Source organism: Oncorhynchus kisutch, unplaced genomic scaffold (genome assembly GCF_002021735.2).
Source record: "Oncorhynchus kisutch isolate 150728-3 unplaced genomic scaffold, Okis_V2 scaffold838, whole genome shotgun sequence".
NCBI classification, from domain to species: Eukaryota; Metazoa; Chordata; class Actinopteri; order Salmoniformes; family Salmonidae; genus Oncorhynchus; species Oncorhynchus kisutch.
In genome coordinates, this window is record NW_022262783.1 from 94877 (window position 1) to 109349 (window position 14473).

General features: G+C 42.5%; 1 protein-coding gene across 1 annotated transcript in view; it reads right to left on the reverse strand.

Moving 5' to 3' along the window:
- LOC116362547 (protein eyes shut homolog) overlaps positions 1–14473 on the reverse strand; it is a gene marked incomplete at its 3' end in the record, with an annotated part of 129638 nt that overhangs the window by 84638 nt on the left and 30527 nt on the right. The window contains exons 7-9 of the mRNA XM_031816619.1: positions 12048–12211; positions 9889–10142; positions 6671–6775 (exon numbers count right to left, since the gene is read on the reverse strand). Coding sequence (XP_031672479.1) covers positions 6671–6775; positions 9889–10142; positions 12048–12211 — 523 coding nt within the window. The remainder of the gene's footprint in view (positions 1–6670; positions 6776–9888; positions 10143–12047; positions 12212–14473) is intronic.

Here is a 14473-nt window from a genome sequence, read left to right on the forward strand (position 1 = left end):
AGAAATGACAACAACAATATTGCATGACGCTGATATATTAATGAAATATAAAAAGGGATCAATTGAAATGAATCTCCATGATTAAAATCACCCTGTAAAGAAACTGACGGCTGTCCATTTGCAAAAATCAAGACAAATATCACTGCATTTACCAGTATGAGTTTAATGATCAATATGCCTGGAACACATTATCTGATCTCAAATGGCACCCTATTCATTGTGTAGTCCACTACTTGGTCAAAAGTAATGCAGTATATACTGTAGGGAGTAGAGTGCCATTTGGGACGAACCACCGTTGTGGGTAAATTCATTCTAAAACCTCTGTAGCAGCAATGTGTTCACAAATTAATTCTTAACCTCTGTAGTGGCAATATCATTCACAAAACACTATATTGTGCTTACAGAATTAAAATAAATAACTTAATTCATACATTAAATAAATCTATGATTGTTACAAATTAGACTCCAGTACAGTGTTGATCAAGCCACTCAGACATCAGAAATCGTATGCCAGAAACAGTAAATCTAAATGTATTATTTTATTTGGAAAGGAAAACAATGTGCTTGAAGAGGTGTGTATATGTAAATGTCAACAAGTGTCCCTGCACGACCACGCCTGCGTCCCTACCCAACAAGGCCTACGTCCCTACATGACAAGGCCTGCATCCCTACACGAACAGGCCTGCGTCCCTGCACGACAAGGCCTGCGTCTCTACACGACAAGGCCTGCGTCTCTACACGACAAGGCCTGCGTCTCTACACGACAAGGCCTGCGTCTCTACACGACAAGGCCTGCGTCTCTACACGACATGGTCTGCGTCCCTACAAGACAAGGCCTGCGTCTCTACACGACATGGTCTGCGTCCCTGCACGACAAGGCCCGCGTCCCTGCACGACAAGGCCCGCGCCCCTGCACGACAAGGCCTGCGTCCCTGCACGACAAGGCCTGCGTCCCTGCACGACAAGGCCTGCGTCCCTGCACGACAAGGCCTGCGTCCCTGCACGACAAGGCCTGCGTCCCTGCACGACAAGGCCTGCGTCCCTGCACGACAAGGCCTGCGTCCCTGCACGACAAGGCCTGCGTCCCTGCACGACAAGGCCTGCGTCCCTTCACGACAAGGCCTGCGTCCCTTCACGACAAGGCCTGCGTCCCTGCATGACAAGGCCTGCGTCCCTGCATGACAAGGGCTGGCTTCCTTTCCGACAAGGCCTGCGTCCCTTCATGACAAGGCCTGCGTCCCTGCACGACAAGGCCTGCGTCCCTGCACGACAAGGCCTGCGTCCCTGCACGACAAGGCCTGCGTCCCTGCACGACAAGGCCTGCGTCCCTGCACGACAAGGCCTGCGTCCCGTCATGACAAGGGCTGTGTCCCAAATGGCACCCTATTCCCAGTTTATTTCCTATTGGCCCTAGTCAAAAGTATTGCACTAGATAGGGAACAGGGCACACACAGCTTGTGGTGGTCCATTATTATATTATAACTGTAGAATAAGAGTCATCACCAGCTGACCAGCAATATTCAAAAGACAACATAGATGCAGTGGAAGATGGTAAAAAAATATATTTCAATTGCAAATGGGGCCCTCATGCCGTACATCAAAATAACATTACATTAGTGTACCTCAGGTCTGTTTGGCGTTCTTACTCTGTTGACCATTAAAAACACCCAGACATTATGGCTGCTCTCATCTGTTGGTTGAATTTCATATGATTGTTTTCTACTGAGGCTTGTAAAATGTAAACACCTTTCTGAAAATGACTACATTATTGCAGCATGAGGCATGTACATTATAAAGAACTTGATACCGTGTGTCTTCTTAAGTATGTGTGTATTTCATTGGTCTGTAAAGCATAGATGAAGGCGTAGATGCTGAAACGGTTTGTAAAGCATGGATGAAGGTGTAGATGCTGAAATGGTCTGTAAAGCATGGATGAAGGTGTAGATGCTGAAATGGTTTGTAAAGCATGGATGAAGGTGTAGATGCTAAAATGGTTTGTAAAGCATGGATGAAGGTGTAGATGCTGAAATGGTTTGTAAAGCATGGATGAAGGTGTAGATGCTGAAATGGTTTGTAAAGCATGGATGAAGGTGTAGATGCTGAAATGGTTTGTAAAGCATGGATGAAGGTGTAGATGCTGAAATGGTTTGTAAAGCATGGATGAAGGTGTAGATGCTGAAATGTGGGCTTGTTTTGTCGAGTACTTTCACCTTCTGTATTCTTTCAAGCATGAATTCAATGCAGCATATTCTCAGCCTTCTTGGTTTAAACATTTTTATGGTTTGTGGGTGAGTACATTTTGAACTCTGTAGATATATATATATTTTAATCTCCAGCACCAGCCACCATTCATTCTAGTCCCTCAAACTCCCTCAATTTAAATGATAAAGAAACGCCTGAACCCTTTTGGAAAAGCATAACGTCGATTTGTCCTTGTTCCCTGAAATCCCACAAAAATATAAGCATATCCATGTTTGTTTTTTTGAACATTTGGAGATAGCACGATAAAGATGCTGAAGGAGATAGACATTGGAAGTATGGTTGTGAAAATTGTGTTAACCTTGCAGACACCCTTTTTCTGTTACATTTGTTCCATCTATGAAGTAAACATCGCAAGTCACTTATTTAATTAAATTCCCGGAAAACGCAAACCAGATTAAAACACACCTTAGTCTCTGAATCTGCCGTAGAAATCTGAGCAATAATGGATGTTTTACTGTTTTACTGGGGGTCTGCTTTCCCTCCACTTCAACTTCCTCTAAATGACAGAGAAGTTTGTTTCATACATTTTCAACCCAAAATTTACGATGATGTATTTCACTTCCGTGTTTTATTGTCACGCAATAACATTAGGAGATTAGTGATATATTGTTTTCGGGGGCTGCGGGTACTGCACATTGGGCTAAATTGAATGATCTTTTTTACAGGTGCAATGCATGTAGGAAGTGTATACTAACAACATTGTCTGTTGGTGTTTATATCATATTGGGGTCAATAATGTACATCTGGGAAATGTTTTGTGTCATTGTTAAACATTTCTTGTAACCTTCATTTAAACAGAAAGTGACCATTCTATTGTATATTCACTCCATTGTAAGGATGCAAGGATACCAATAATATCAGAGCGAAACTTTAAACGCGGCATGATTTCTATACCACTAAACATACCAACTATTTCCAACATTCATGTCATCATAAAGATCCTATAATTCATTCAATTATAGAATAGATGATATTCAATTATAGGATCTGTATGCATTTATTGGCCAAATGTTTCATTGTAACATATACGGTGCATTCGAAAAGTACTCAGACCCACTTCACCTTTTGCACATTTTGTTACGTTTCAGCCTTATTCTCAAATTGATACAAATATTTTTTTCCCTCTTATCAATCTACACAAATGTATAAAAAATTTAAACTGAAATTATCTATATACATAAGTATATACAGACCCTTCACTCAGTACATTGTTGAAGAACCTTTGGCAGCGATTACAGCCTGGATTCTTCTTGGGGATGATGGGGCCACTCAAGAACATTCAGGGACTTGTCCCGAAGCCACTGCATTGTATTGGCTGTGTGCTTAGGGTCGTTGTCCTGTTGGAAGGTGAACCTTCTGAGGTCCTGAGCGCTCTGCAGCAGGTTTTTAAGGATCTCTCTGTACTTTGCTCCATTTATCTTTCCCTCGATGCTGACTGGTCTCCCAGTCCCTGCCGCTGAAAAACATACCCACAGCATGCCGCTGCCACCACCATGCTTCACCATAGGAATGGTGCCAGGTTTCCTCCTGACATGACGCTTGGCATTCAGGCCAAAGAGTTCAATCTTGGTTTTATCTCATAGCCTGAGAGTCTTTTAGGTGCATTTTGGCAAACTCTAATCAGGCTGTCGTGCCTTTTACGGAGGAGTGGCTTCCGTCTGTCCACTCTACCATAAAGGCCTGATTAGTGGAGTGCTGCAGAAATGGTTGACCTTCTGGAAGGTTCTTCCATCTCCCCAGAGGAACTCTGGAGCTCTGTCAGAGTGACCATTGGGTTCTTAGTCACATCCCTGACCAAGGCCCTTTTCCCCTGTTTTCTCAGTTTGGCCAAGTGGCCAGCTCTAGCAAGAGTCTTGGTGGTTCCAAACATATTCCATTTAAGAATGATGGCAGCCAATGTGTCTTTAGGGACCTTCAATGCTGCAGAAATGTTTTGGTACCCTTCCACAGATCTGTGCCTCAACATGATCCTGTCTCAGAGCTCTTCAGACAATTCCTTTGACCTCATGGCTTGGTTTATGCTCTGACATGCACTGTCAACTGTGGGACCTTATATAGGCAGGTGTGTGCCCTTTTTTTAACCTGGCAAGTCAGTTAAGAACTAATTCTTATTTTCAATGACGGCCTAGAAACAGTGGGTTAACTGCCTGTTCAGGGGCTGAATGACAGATTTGTACCTTGTCAGCTCAGAGACTTGAACTTCATGTCCAATCAATTGAATTTACCACAGGTGGACTCCAATCAAGTTGTAGAAACATCAATGATAACAGGATGCACCTGAGCTTAATTTCGAGTCTCATAGCAACGGGTCTGAATACTTACGTAAGACAGGTATTTCTGTTTTTATTTTGGTTTTTATCCATTTTAGAATAAGGCTGTAATGAAACAAAATGTGGAAAAAGGAAGGGGTCTGAATTAGTTTCCGATTGCACTGTGTCTTCAGAAAGTAGTCACACCCCTTGACTTTTTCCACATTTTGTTTTGTTACAGCCTGAAATCAAAAGGGACTAAATGTAGACTTGGAATGATGTTTTTTTGACATTTTTGGTATTGTATTATGATCCCCATTTGCTGTTGCGAAAGCAGCAGCTACTCTTCCTGGAGTCCACACAAAACATGACATAATACAGGACATTAATAGAGCTCAAGATTGAACTACATTACAAAAATGCTCACGTAGCCTACATATCAATACATACACACAAACTATCTAGGTCAATAAGTGAGAGGCATTGTGTGATGATGTGTTGCTTTATTTGTTTTTTGAAAGAAAGACTCTCAGCTTAAATCACTGCCAGGTGATCCTAACATTTTTTATTTATTTTACCTTTATTTAACTAGGCAAGTCAGTTAAGAACAAATTCTTATTTTCAATGACGGCCTAGGAACAGTGGGTTAGGGGGCAGAACGACAGATTTGTACCTTGTCAGCTTGGGGGTTTGAACTTGCAACCTTCCGGTTAATAGTCCAACACTCTAACCACTAGGCTACCCTGCCGCCCCATGTATTGACTCAGGGGTTATTATTTTTGGTGAAAGAAAGGTGATTTAAAAAATATATATATTTAAATGTGCTAACATTTCTAAAACATGTTTTCACTTTATCATTATGGGATATTGTGTCTAGATGGATGAGAAAAAATGCAGACTGTAACAACAAAATGTGAAATAAGGGTATGAATACTTTCTGAAGGCACCGTACAGTATAAGGCATGCTGCATGATTTCTATGGTGCAATGCTAGTCAGTAGAGTACTCACCAAAAGGACATTGATTTCTATGCTGCTATGCTGGTCAGTAGAGTACTCACCAAAAGGCCAGTGATTTGTATAGTGCTATGCTAGTCAGTAGAGTACTCACCAAAAGGACAGTGATTTCTATGGTGACATGCTGGTCAGTAGAGTACTCACCAAAAGGCCAGTGATTTGTATAGTGCTATGCTAGTCAGTAGAGTACTCACCAAAAGGACAGTGATTTCTATGGTGACATGCTAGTCAGTAGAGTACTCACCAAAAGGACATAGATTTCTATGCTGCTATGCTGGTCAGTAGAGTACTCACCAAAAGGACAGTGATTTCTATGCTGCTATGCTAGTCAGTAGAGTACTCACCAAAAGGACATTGATTTCTATGCTGCTATGCTGGTCAGTAGAGTACTCACCAAAAGGACAGTGATTTCTATGCTGCTATGCTAGTCAGTAGAGTACTCACCAAAAGGACATAGATTTCTATGCTGCTATGCTGGTCAGTAGAGTACTCACCAAAAGGACAGTGATTTCTATGCTGCTATGCTGGTCAGTAGAGTACTCACCAAAAGGACAGTGATTTCTATGCTGCTATGCTAGTCAGTAGAGTACTCACCAAAAGGACATTGATTTCTATGCTGCTATGCTGGTCAGTAGAGTACTCACCAAAAGGCCAGTGATTTGTATGGTGCTATGCTAGTCAGTAGAGTACTCACCAAAAGAACAGTGATTTCTATGGTGACATGCTAGTTAGTAGAGTACTCACCAAAAGGACATTGATTTCTATGCTGCTATGCTGGTCAGTAGAGTACTCACCAAAAGGCCAGTGATTTGTATGGTGCTATGCTAGTCAGTAGAGTACTCACCAAAAGGACAGTGATTTCTATGGTGCTATGCTAGTCAGTAGAGTACTCACCAAAAGGACAGTGATTTCTATGGTGACATGCTAGTTAGTAGAGTGCTCACCAAAAGAACAGTGATTTCTATGCTGCTATGCTAGTCAGTAGAGTACTCACCAAAAGGACATTGATTTCTATGCTGCTATGCTGGTCAGTAGAGTACTCACCAAAAGGACAGTGATTTGTATGGTGCAATGCTAGTCAGTAGAGTACTCACCAAAAGGACAGGGATTTCTATGGTGCTATGCTAGTCAGTAGAGTACTCACCAAAAGGACAGTGGCAGATGTATCCATTCAGCAGATCCATACAGGAACCTCCATTCAAACACGGCCTTGACCAGCAGTCATTAACATTCTCTGAGCACCATCTCCCTGGAAACACAACAGATGACATTCTGTACATATACCTTGTGGTATACGTTCTGTGGATGCTCTGTGCACATTTCAGTTGGCTTGGTGTACTTTTCTAAGCTTATTGTTGATGTGTTATAATGTAAATACCTTCTATTGTCTGTTCACTCTACAGTGTACTGTATTTGATATGATCATGTTCTGGGCAAATGGTTATACCAGCACCAGTATAATGTGATGTCTGTACGACAAAGGGACATTCTATATTATAAAAATGCTTCCCAAGTAAAGTAAGGAACATCAGTAATGCTTATTGACACCTTCACAATCATATGTTGTAACATACGATCACATTATGTAACGCATGTACAACAGCAGAATAAGTACTAAACTCAGCAACAACAACAAAAACGTCTCACTGTCAACTGCGTTTATTTTCAGCAAACTTAACATGTGTCAATATTTGTATGAACACAACAAGATTCAACAACTGAGACATAAACTGAAAAAGTTCCACAGACATGTGACTAACAGAAATTGAATAATGTGTCCCTGAACAAAGGGGGGGTCAAAATCAAAAGTAACAGTCAGTAACTGGTGTGGCCACCAGCTGCATTAAGTACTGCAGTGCATCTCCTCCCGAAAGACTGCACCAGATTTGCCCGTTCTTGCTGTGAGATGTTACCCCACTCCAAGGCACCTGCAAGTTCCCAGACATTTCTGGGGGGAATGGCCCTAGTCCTCACCCTTTGATCCAGCAGGTCCCAGGGACCTGGGATTGAGATCCTGGGATTGAGATCCAGGATCTTCACTGGCCATGGCAGAACACTGACATTCCTGTCTTGCAGGAAATCACGCACAGAATGAGCAGTATGGCTGGTGGCATTGTCATGCTGGAGGGTCATGTCAGAATGAGCCTGCAGGAAGGGTACCATGAGGGAGGAGGATGTCTTCCCTGTAACGCACAGTGTTGAGAATGCCTGCAATGACAACATGCTTAGTTCGATGATGCTGTGGGACCAAATCGATCCCGTTCCAGAGAACAGGCATCGGTGTAACGCTCATTCCTCCGACCATCACCCCTGGTGAGACACAACCGTGACCCCTCAGTGAAGAGCACTTTTTGCCAGTCCTGTCTGGTCCAGCGACGGTGGGTTTGTGCCCATAGGCCGGTGATGTCTGGTGAGGAGCTGCCTTACAACAGGCCTACAAGCCCTCAGTCCAGCCTCTCTCAGCCTATTGCGGACAGTCTGAGCACTGGTGTAACTCGGGCAGTTGTTGCCATCCTGTACCTGTCCCGCAGGTGAGATGTTCGGATGTACCAATCCTGTGCAAGTGTTGTTACACGTGGTCTGCCACTGCGAGGACGATCAGCTGTCCGTCCTGTCTCCCTGTAGCGCTGTCTTAGGCGTCTCACAGTACGTACATTGCAATTTATTGCCCTGGCCACATCTGCAGTCCTCATAACTCCTTGCAGCATGCCTAAGGCACATTCACGCAGAGAGCAGGGACCCTGAGCATCTTTCTTTTTGTGTTTTTTCCAGAGTCAGTAAAAGGCCTCTTTAGTGTCCTACGTTTTCATAACAGTGACCTAAATTGCCCACCGTCTGTAAGATGTTAGTGTCTTAACGACCATTCCACAGGTGCATGTTCATTAATTGTTTAGGCTCCATTGAACATAGCAAACAGTGTTTAAACCCTTTACAATGAAGATCTGTGAAGTTATTTGGATTTTTTCGAATTGTCTTTGAAAGACAGGGGCCTGAAAAAGGGTTTATATTACTTACACTACACAATACACACACACACACACACACACACACACACACACACACACACACACACACACACACACACACACACACACACACACACACACACACACACACACACACACACACACACACACACACACACACACAACTTGATAGAATTGTGGCCCCAATTTAGCTTGTCTTCAGGGACCTTTATGGCATTGTGTACACTCCCATGGGGGTACTAGGGAACACAGAGCTCTGCCAAGTGCTGTATTGTAAATCAATGGTTGTACAGCACGAACAACTAATGTCCCTCAGCCAGCAGACCGCTCAGGCTGACCATTCATTATAAACAGAAAACAGAGCATTCTGCTCCATTTCAACATTTGCAACATGCAACAATTTTAATGATTTTACTGAGTTACAGTTCATATAAGGAATTAATTTGGTCCTAATGTATGGATTTCACATGACTGCGCAGGGGTGCAGCCATGGGTTTGCCTGGGAGGGTATAGGCCCACCCACCGGGGAGTTAGGTTAAGAAGCCGGATGGTTAAGAGGCCCTGTGGTGGCATGGTTACAAGTGGTCTGTGGTTGTGAGGCCAGTTTTACGTACTGCCAAATTCTCTAAAACAACGTTGGAGGGGGCTTATGATAGAGAAATTAACATTAAATTGCAAATCTGGTGGACAATTGCACTCTCCCTCAAAACTTGAGACATCTGTGGCATTGTGTTGTGTTAAAAAACTGCCTATTTAGAGTGACCTTTAATTGTCCCCAGCACAAGGTGCACCTGTGTAATGATAATGCTGTTTAATCAGCTTCTTTATATGCCACACCTGTCATGTGGATTATCTTGGCAAAGGAGAAATGCTCACTAACAGGAATGTAAACAAATTTGTGCACCACATTTTAGAGAAATTCCTTTTTTTGTGGGTATCGACAATTTCTGGGATCTTGTATATTTTTTGTTCAGTGAAGTCATCTGTACAAATAGGATATTTTCAAGGGGATGCTTCTATGCCACGTTCTCTTTTTGGTTATCAGGCTGTGTTTTTCAAGGTAAGGGAACACAATGTGTTCATTTGTAATTTGGTTGAGCTATTCATTTGATGATTTCAAAGCTACCACGATAAAGGATGACAGATATTAACAACAATGAACTAAGAAAACCCCTGCCGCACACTCTTCATTCGTTAAATCAAATCTAAATCACATGTTATTGGTCACATACACATATTTAGCACATGTTATAGCGCGTGTAGTGAAATGCTTGTGTTCCTAGCTCAAACAGTGCAATAGTTAGTCAGTTGGTGCGTTGACCTGAAATCAATTGTTTTATGTTATCACAAGTGTGGTAACATACTGTGGGCCTACCTTCAAACCCTGGGGGGCAGTGACAGTGATAGCCTCCGATGACATCCTCACAGGTGGCACCATTGACACACGGGGAACTCTTACACTCATCCGTCTCCTGCTCACAGTAGGTCCCCTGGAACCCGAGCTCACAGCGACAAGTATAGTTGTATTGTTGGTCTAGACATACGCCGTGCTCAGAGCAGTGGTGTCCAATGCAGTTATCAACGTCCATCTCACAGTAGCTACCGCTGTATCCTCTGGGACAAAGGCAGCTGGTGACAAACAACTCCCATTATAAGACGATATCAACGGACACAGTTCATAGATACTTTCTGACAAGTCTTAAGATGCATTAAGACTGCCTCGTAATGCATTATAGCTGTCTGTCTTAAGTGAAGTGTTACCAAAACATTTAAGAGAATTTCTAAATGGATCTTAATTCGTTTTTTATTTAATTTTTCACCTTTATTTAACCAGGTAGGCCAGTTGAGAACATTCTAGCATCCTAGATGGGAATTACAAACCAGCAATTGTTTATGGAGTTTCCAATACTTTTTTCTATTCTGTATAACCCCATTGTTGAGTTAACCATCAGAGCAGCGTTTGCCCTAAACATACCGTGTATTTTTATTGGATAGAGGACAGAGAGAAAGACAGGGAAGATGGGAGAGAGGTTTAGTGCCAGAATGAATGGCCTGTGACGGACTTGAACCCACACCGACACAGTATGTGTGTTCTCTGAAGGTAGCAGCCTTAATCAGTAGACTTCCTCAGGCTCCACATAGACGATACATAAAACCAGTTACAGTGCCTTCAGAAACGATTCAAAATGGATTCAATCTAATAAAAAATCTCACCCATCTGCACACAATTCCCCATAATGACAAAGTGAATACATGTTTTTTATTTTTATTTTGGCAAATTTGTTGAAATTACACACAGAAATGTCTATATATAAGGTGTCAGATTTCACATCCTGCATCTCAGATGACAGTGGAGTGGCATGTGAAGCGGGACAACCAGAGCTTTCACGGAGTGCAAAGCCATAATTTACTTTCAATATTTTTGCTAAAATAAAATAAAAACATTGTTTCACTTTGTCATTATGGGGTATTGTGTGTAGATGGGTAAAAAAAATGTACTCCATTTTGAATTCAGGCTGTAACACAACAAAATGTGAAATGTTGTTGATGTTGCACAATTCACACAGCGCTCTGTACACAGAAATGTCGGTCGGAACCGGTCCAGGACCGGTCAAAGGGACTTAACGTTTTACTAATAAACACATACAACAGTAAACACTTAACCTTAGAAGGCTTAACGTTCTACTAATAAACACTTAGCCTTAGAAGGCTTAACGTTCTACTAATAAACACATAGCCTTAGAAGGCTTAACGTTCTACTAATAAACACATACGACAGTAAACACTTAGCCTTAGAAGGCTTAACGTTCTACTAATAAACACATACAACAGTAAACACTTAGCCTTAGAAGGCTTAACGTTCTACTAATAAACACATAGCCTTAGAAGGCTTAACGTTCTACTAATAAACACATACGACAGTAAACACTTAGCCTTAGAAGGCTTAACGTTTTACAAATAAACACTTAGCCTTAGAAGGCTTAACGTTCTACTAATAAACACTTAGCCTTAGAAGGCTTAACGTTTTACTAATAAACACTTAGCCTTAGAAGGCTTAACGTTCTACTAATAAACACTTAGCCTTAGAAGGCTTAACGTTCTACTAATAAACACATACAACAGTAAACACTTAGCCTTAGAAGGCTTAACGTTTTACTAATGTTAAGGGGGCGAGGGGGGGGTTACAGTTTTTAACTTAGTTTCTACACATTTCACCACGGTTAATGCCGTGTTCGTCTGCCATCTGAACATTATAACAAAATCAATGGGCCGTGACTTTTGGGAATTTCAGATTCTCCCTGTCTAGTTTTTATTTCTGTTTGATGTCAAAGATGATCTTGTTTAAAAAATATATATTGCTCCATTGTCTTTTCTACATGCTTAATATCTGGTTTGAGTCTTTAAAGTTTACACTGAAAATGTTTCACCACCCCATTTCACAATTGTGTTTATATAATATTATTTGGAGTGACGCTAAATGAATATAGGGGAAACACTGAATAGTGTATTTGAGACCTTCCCTTAGGCACTCACCTGTAGCCATCAATCTCATCTACACAAGTGGCCCCGTTTTGGCACCAGTGCTGAACACAATCGTTGATGTTTAAGCGGCAGTTACGTCCTGCCCATCCAGGTGCACAGACACAGGCGTAACTGCTGGCGTTGTTCAAGACACAACGTCCTCCGTTGGCACATGGCTGTAGAGAGAGAAGAGAAAATTGTCACACACATCAATACGTATTCATTTACTCCAAAATGACATGTGAAGACATCACACCATTCACACAACAAGTGCTTATTCACTATGTAATACTGTATCTTGGGGACAATACCAAATAACTCAGGCCTTTTGCAAAGAAAATTACATCTTGTTTCTTTGAAAAAGCTGGCAGAATCTTTGATATGATGTGTAGCTAGATTCAATATTGTATTCCATAGCCACGTCTCGTTCCTTCTCTCTATTCCATAGCCACGTCTCGTTCCTTCTCTCTATTCCATAGCCACGTCTCATTCCTTCTCTCTATTCCATAGCCACGTCTCGTTCCTTCTCTCTATTCCATAGCCACGTCTCGTTCCTTCTCTCTATTCCATAGCCACGTCTCATTCCTTCTCTCTATTCCATAGCCACGTCTCGTTCCTTCTCTCTATTCCATAGCCACGTCTCGTTCCTTCTCTCTATTCCATAGCCACATCTCGTTCCTTCTCTCTATTCCATAGCCACGTCTCGTTCCTTCTCTCTATTCCATAGCCACGTCTCGTTCCTTCTCTCTATTCCATAGCCACGTCTCGTTCCTTCTCTCTATTCCATAGCCACGTCTCGTTCCTTCTCTCTATTTCATAGCCACGTCTCGTTCCTTCTCTCTATTCCATAGCCACATCTCGTTCCTTCTCTCTATTCCATAGCCACGTCTCGTTCCTTCTCTCTATTTCATAGCCACGTCTCGTTCCTTCTCTCTATTCCATAGCCACATCTCGTTCCTTCTCTCTATTCCATAGCCACGTCTCGTTCCTTCTCTCTATTCCATAGCCACGTCTCATTCCTTCTCTCTATTCCATAGCCACGTCTCGTTCCTTCTCTCTATTCCATAGCCACGTCTCGTTCCTTCTCTCTATTCCATAGCCACGTCTCATTCCTTCTCTCTATTCCATAGCCACGTCTCGTTCCTTCTCTCTATTCCATAGCCACATCTCGTTCCTTCTCTCTATTCCATAGCCACGTCTCGTTCCTTCTCTCTATTCCATAGCCACATCTCGTTCCTTCTCTCTATTCCATAGCCACGTCTCGTTCCTTCTCTCTATTCCATAGCCACGTCTCGTTCCTTCTCTCTATTCCATAGCCACGTCTCATTCCTTCTCTCTATTCCATAGCCACGTCTCGTTCCTTCTCTCTATTCCATAGCCACGTCTCGTTCCTTCTCTCTATTCCATAGCCACGTCTCGTTCCTTCTCTCTATTCCATAGCCACATCTCGTTCCTTCTCTCTATTCCATAGCCACATCTCGTTCCTTCTCTCTATTCCATAGCCACATCTCGTTCCTTCTCTCTATTCCATAGCCACGTCTCATTCCTTCTCTCTATTCCATAGCCACGTCTCGTTCCTTCTCTCTATTCCATAGCCACGTCTCATTCCTTCTCTCTATTCCATAGCCACGTCTCGTTCCTTCCCTCTATTCCATAGCCACGTCTCGTTCCTTCTCTCTATTCCATAGCCACATCTCGTTCCTTCTCTCTATTCCATAGCCACATCTCGTTCCTTCTCTCGATTCCATAGCCACGTCTCATTCCTTCTCTCTATTCCATAGCCACGTCTCGTTCCTTCCCTCTATTCCATAGCCACGTCTCGTTCCTTCCCTCTATTCCATAGCCACGTCTCGTTCCTTCCCTCTATTCCATAGCCACGTCTCGTTCCTTCTCTCTATTCCATAGCCACATCTCGTTCCTTCTCTCTATTCCATAGCCACGTGTCATTCCTTCTCTCTATTCCATAGCCACGTCTCGTTCCTTCCCTCTATTCCATAGCCACGTCTCGTTCCTTCTCTCTATTCCATAGCCACATCTCGTTCCTTCTCTCTATTCCATAGCCACATCTCGTTCCTTCTCTCTATTCCATAGCCACGTCTCATTCCTTCTCTCTATTCCATAGCCACGTCTCGTTCCTTCCCTCTATTCCATGGTATATGCCATTTTAATTCTCATCAAAGACAGGATATTGTTATGAAGCGTAATGTATTGTAATATAATGCATTTCTATATCTCATCGTGATCCACTGGGATGAATACAGTGATTAGGCATAACGCAGACAGTGATTTTCCATCAATACGTAGATAGTGTTTGAGTTTGACAATTTACAGCATAAAATAGATTGTGATTGCTTCGATTAAATTATCTGCAGGGACAACACTGTGTGTGTGTGTGTGTGTGTGTGTGTGTGCACGCGTGTGAGTTCCATGTTCATTTG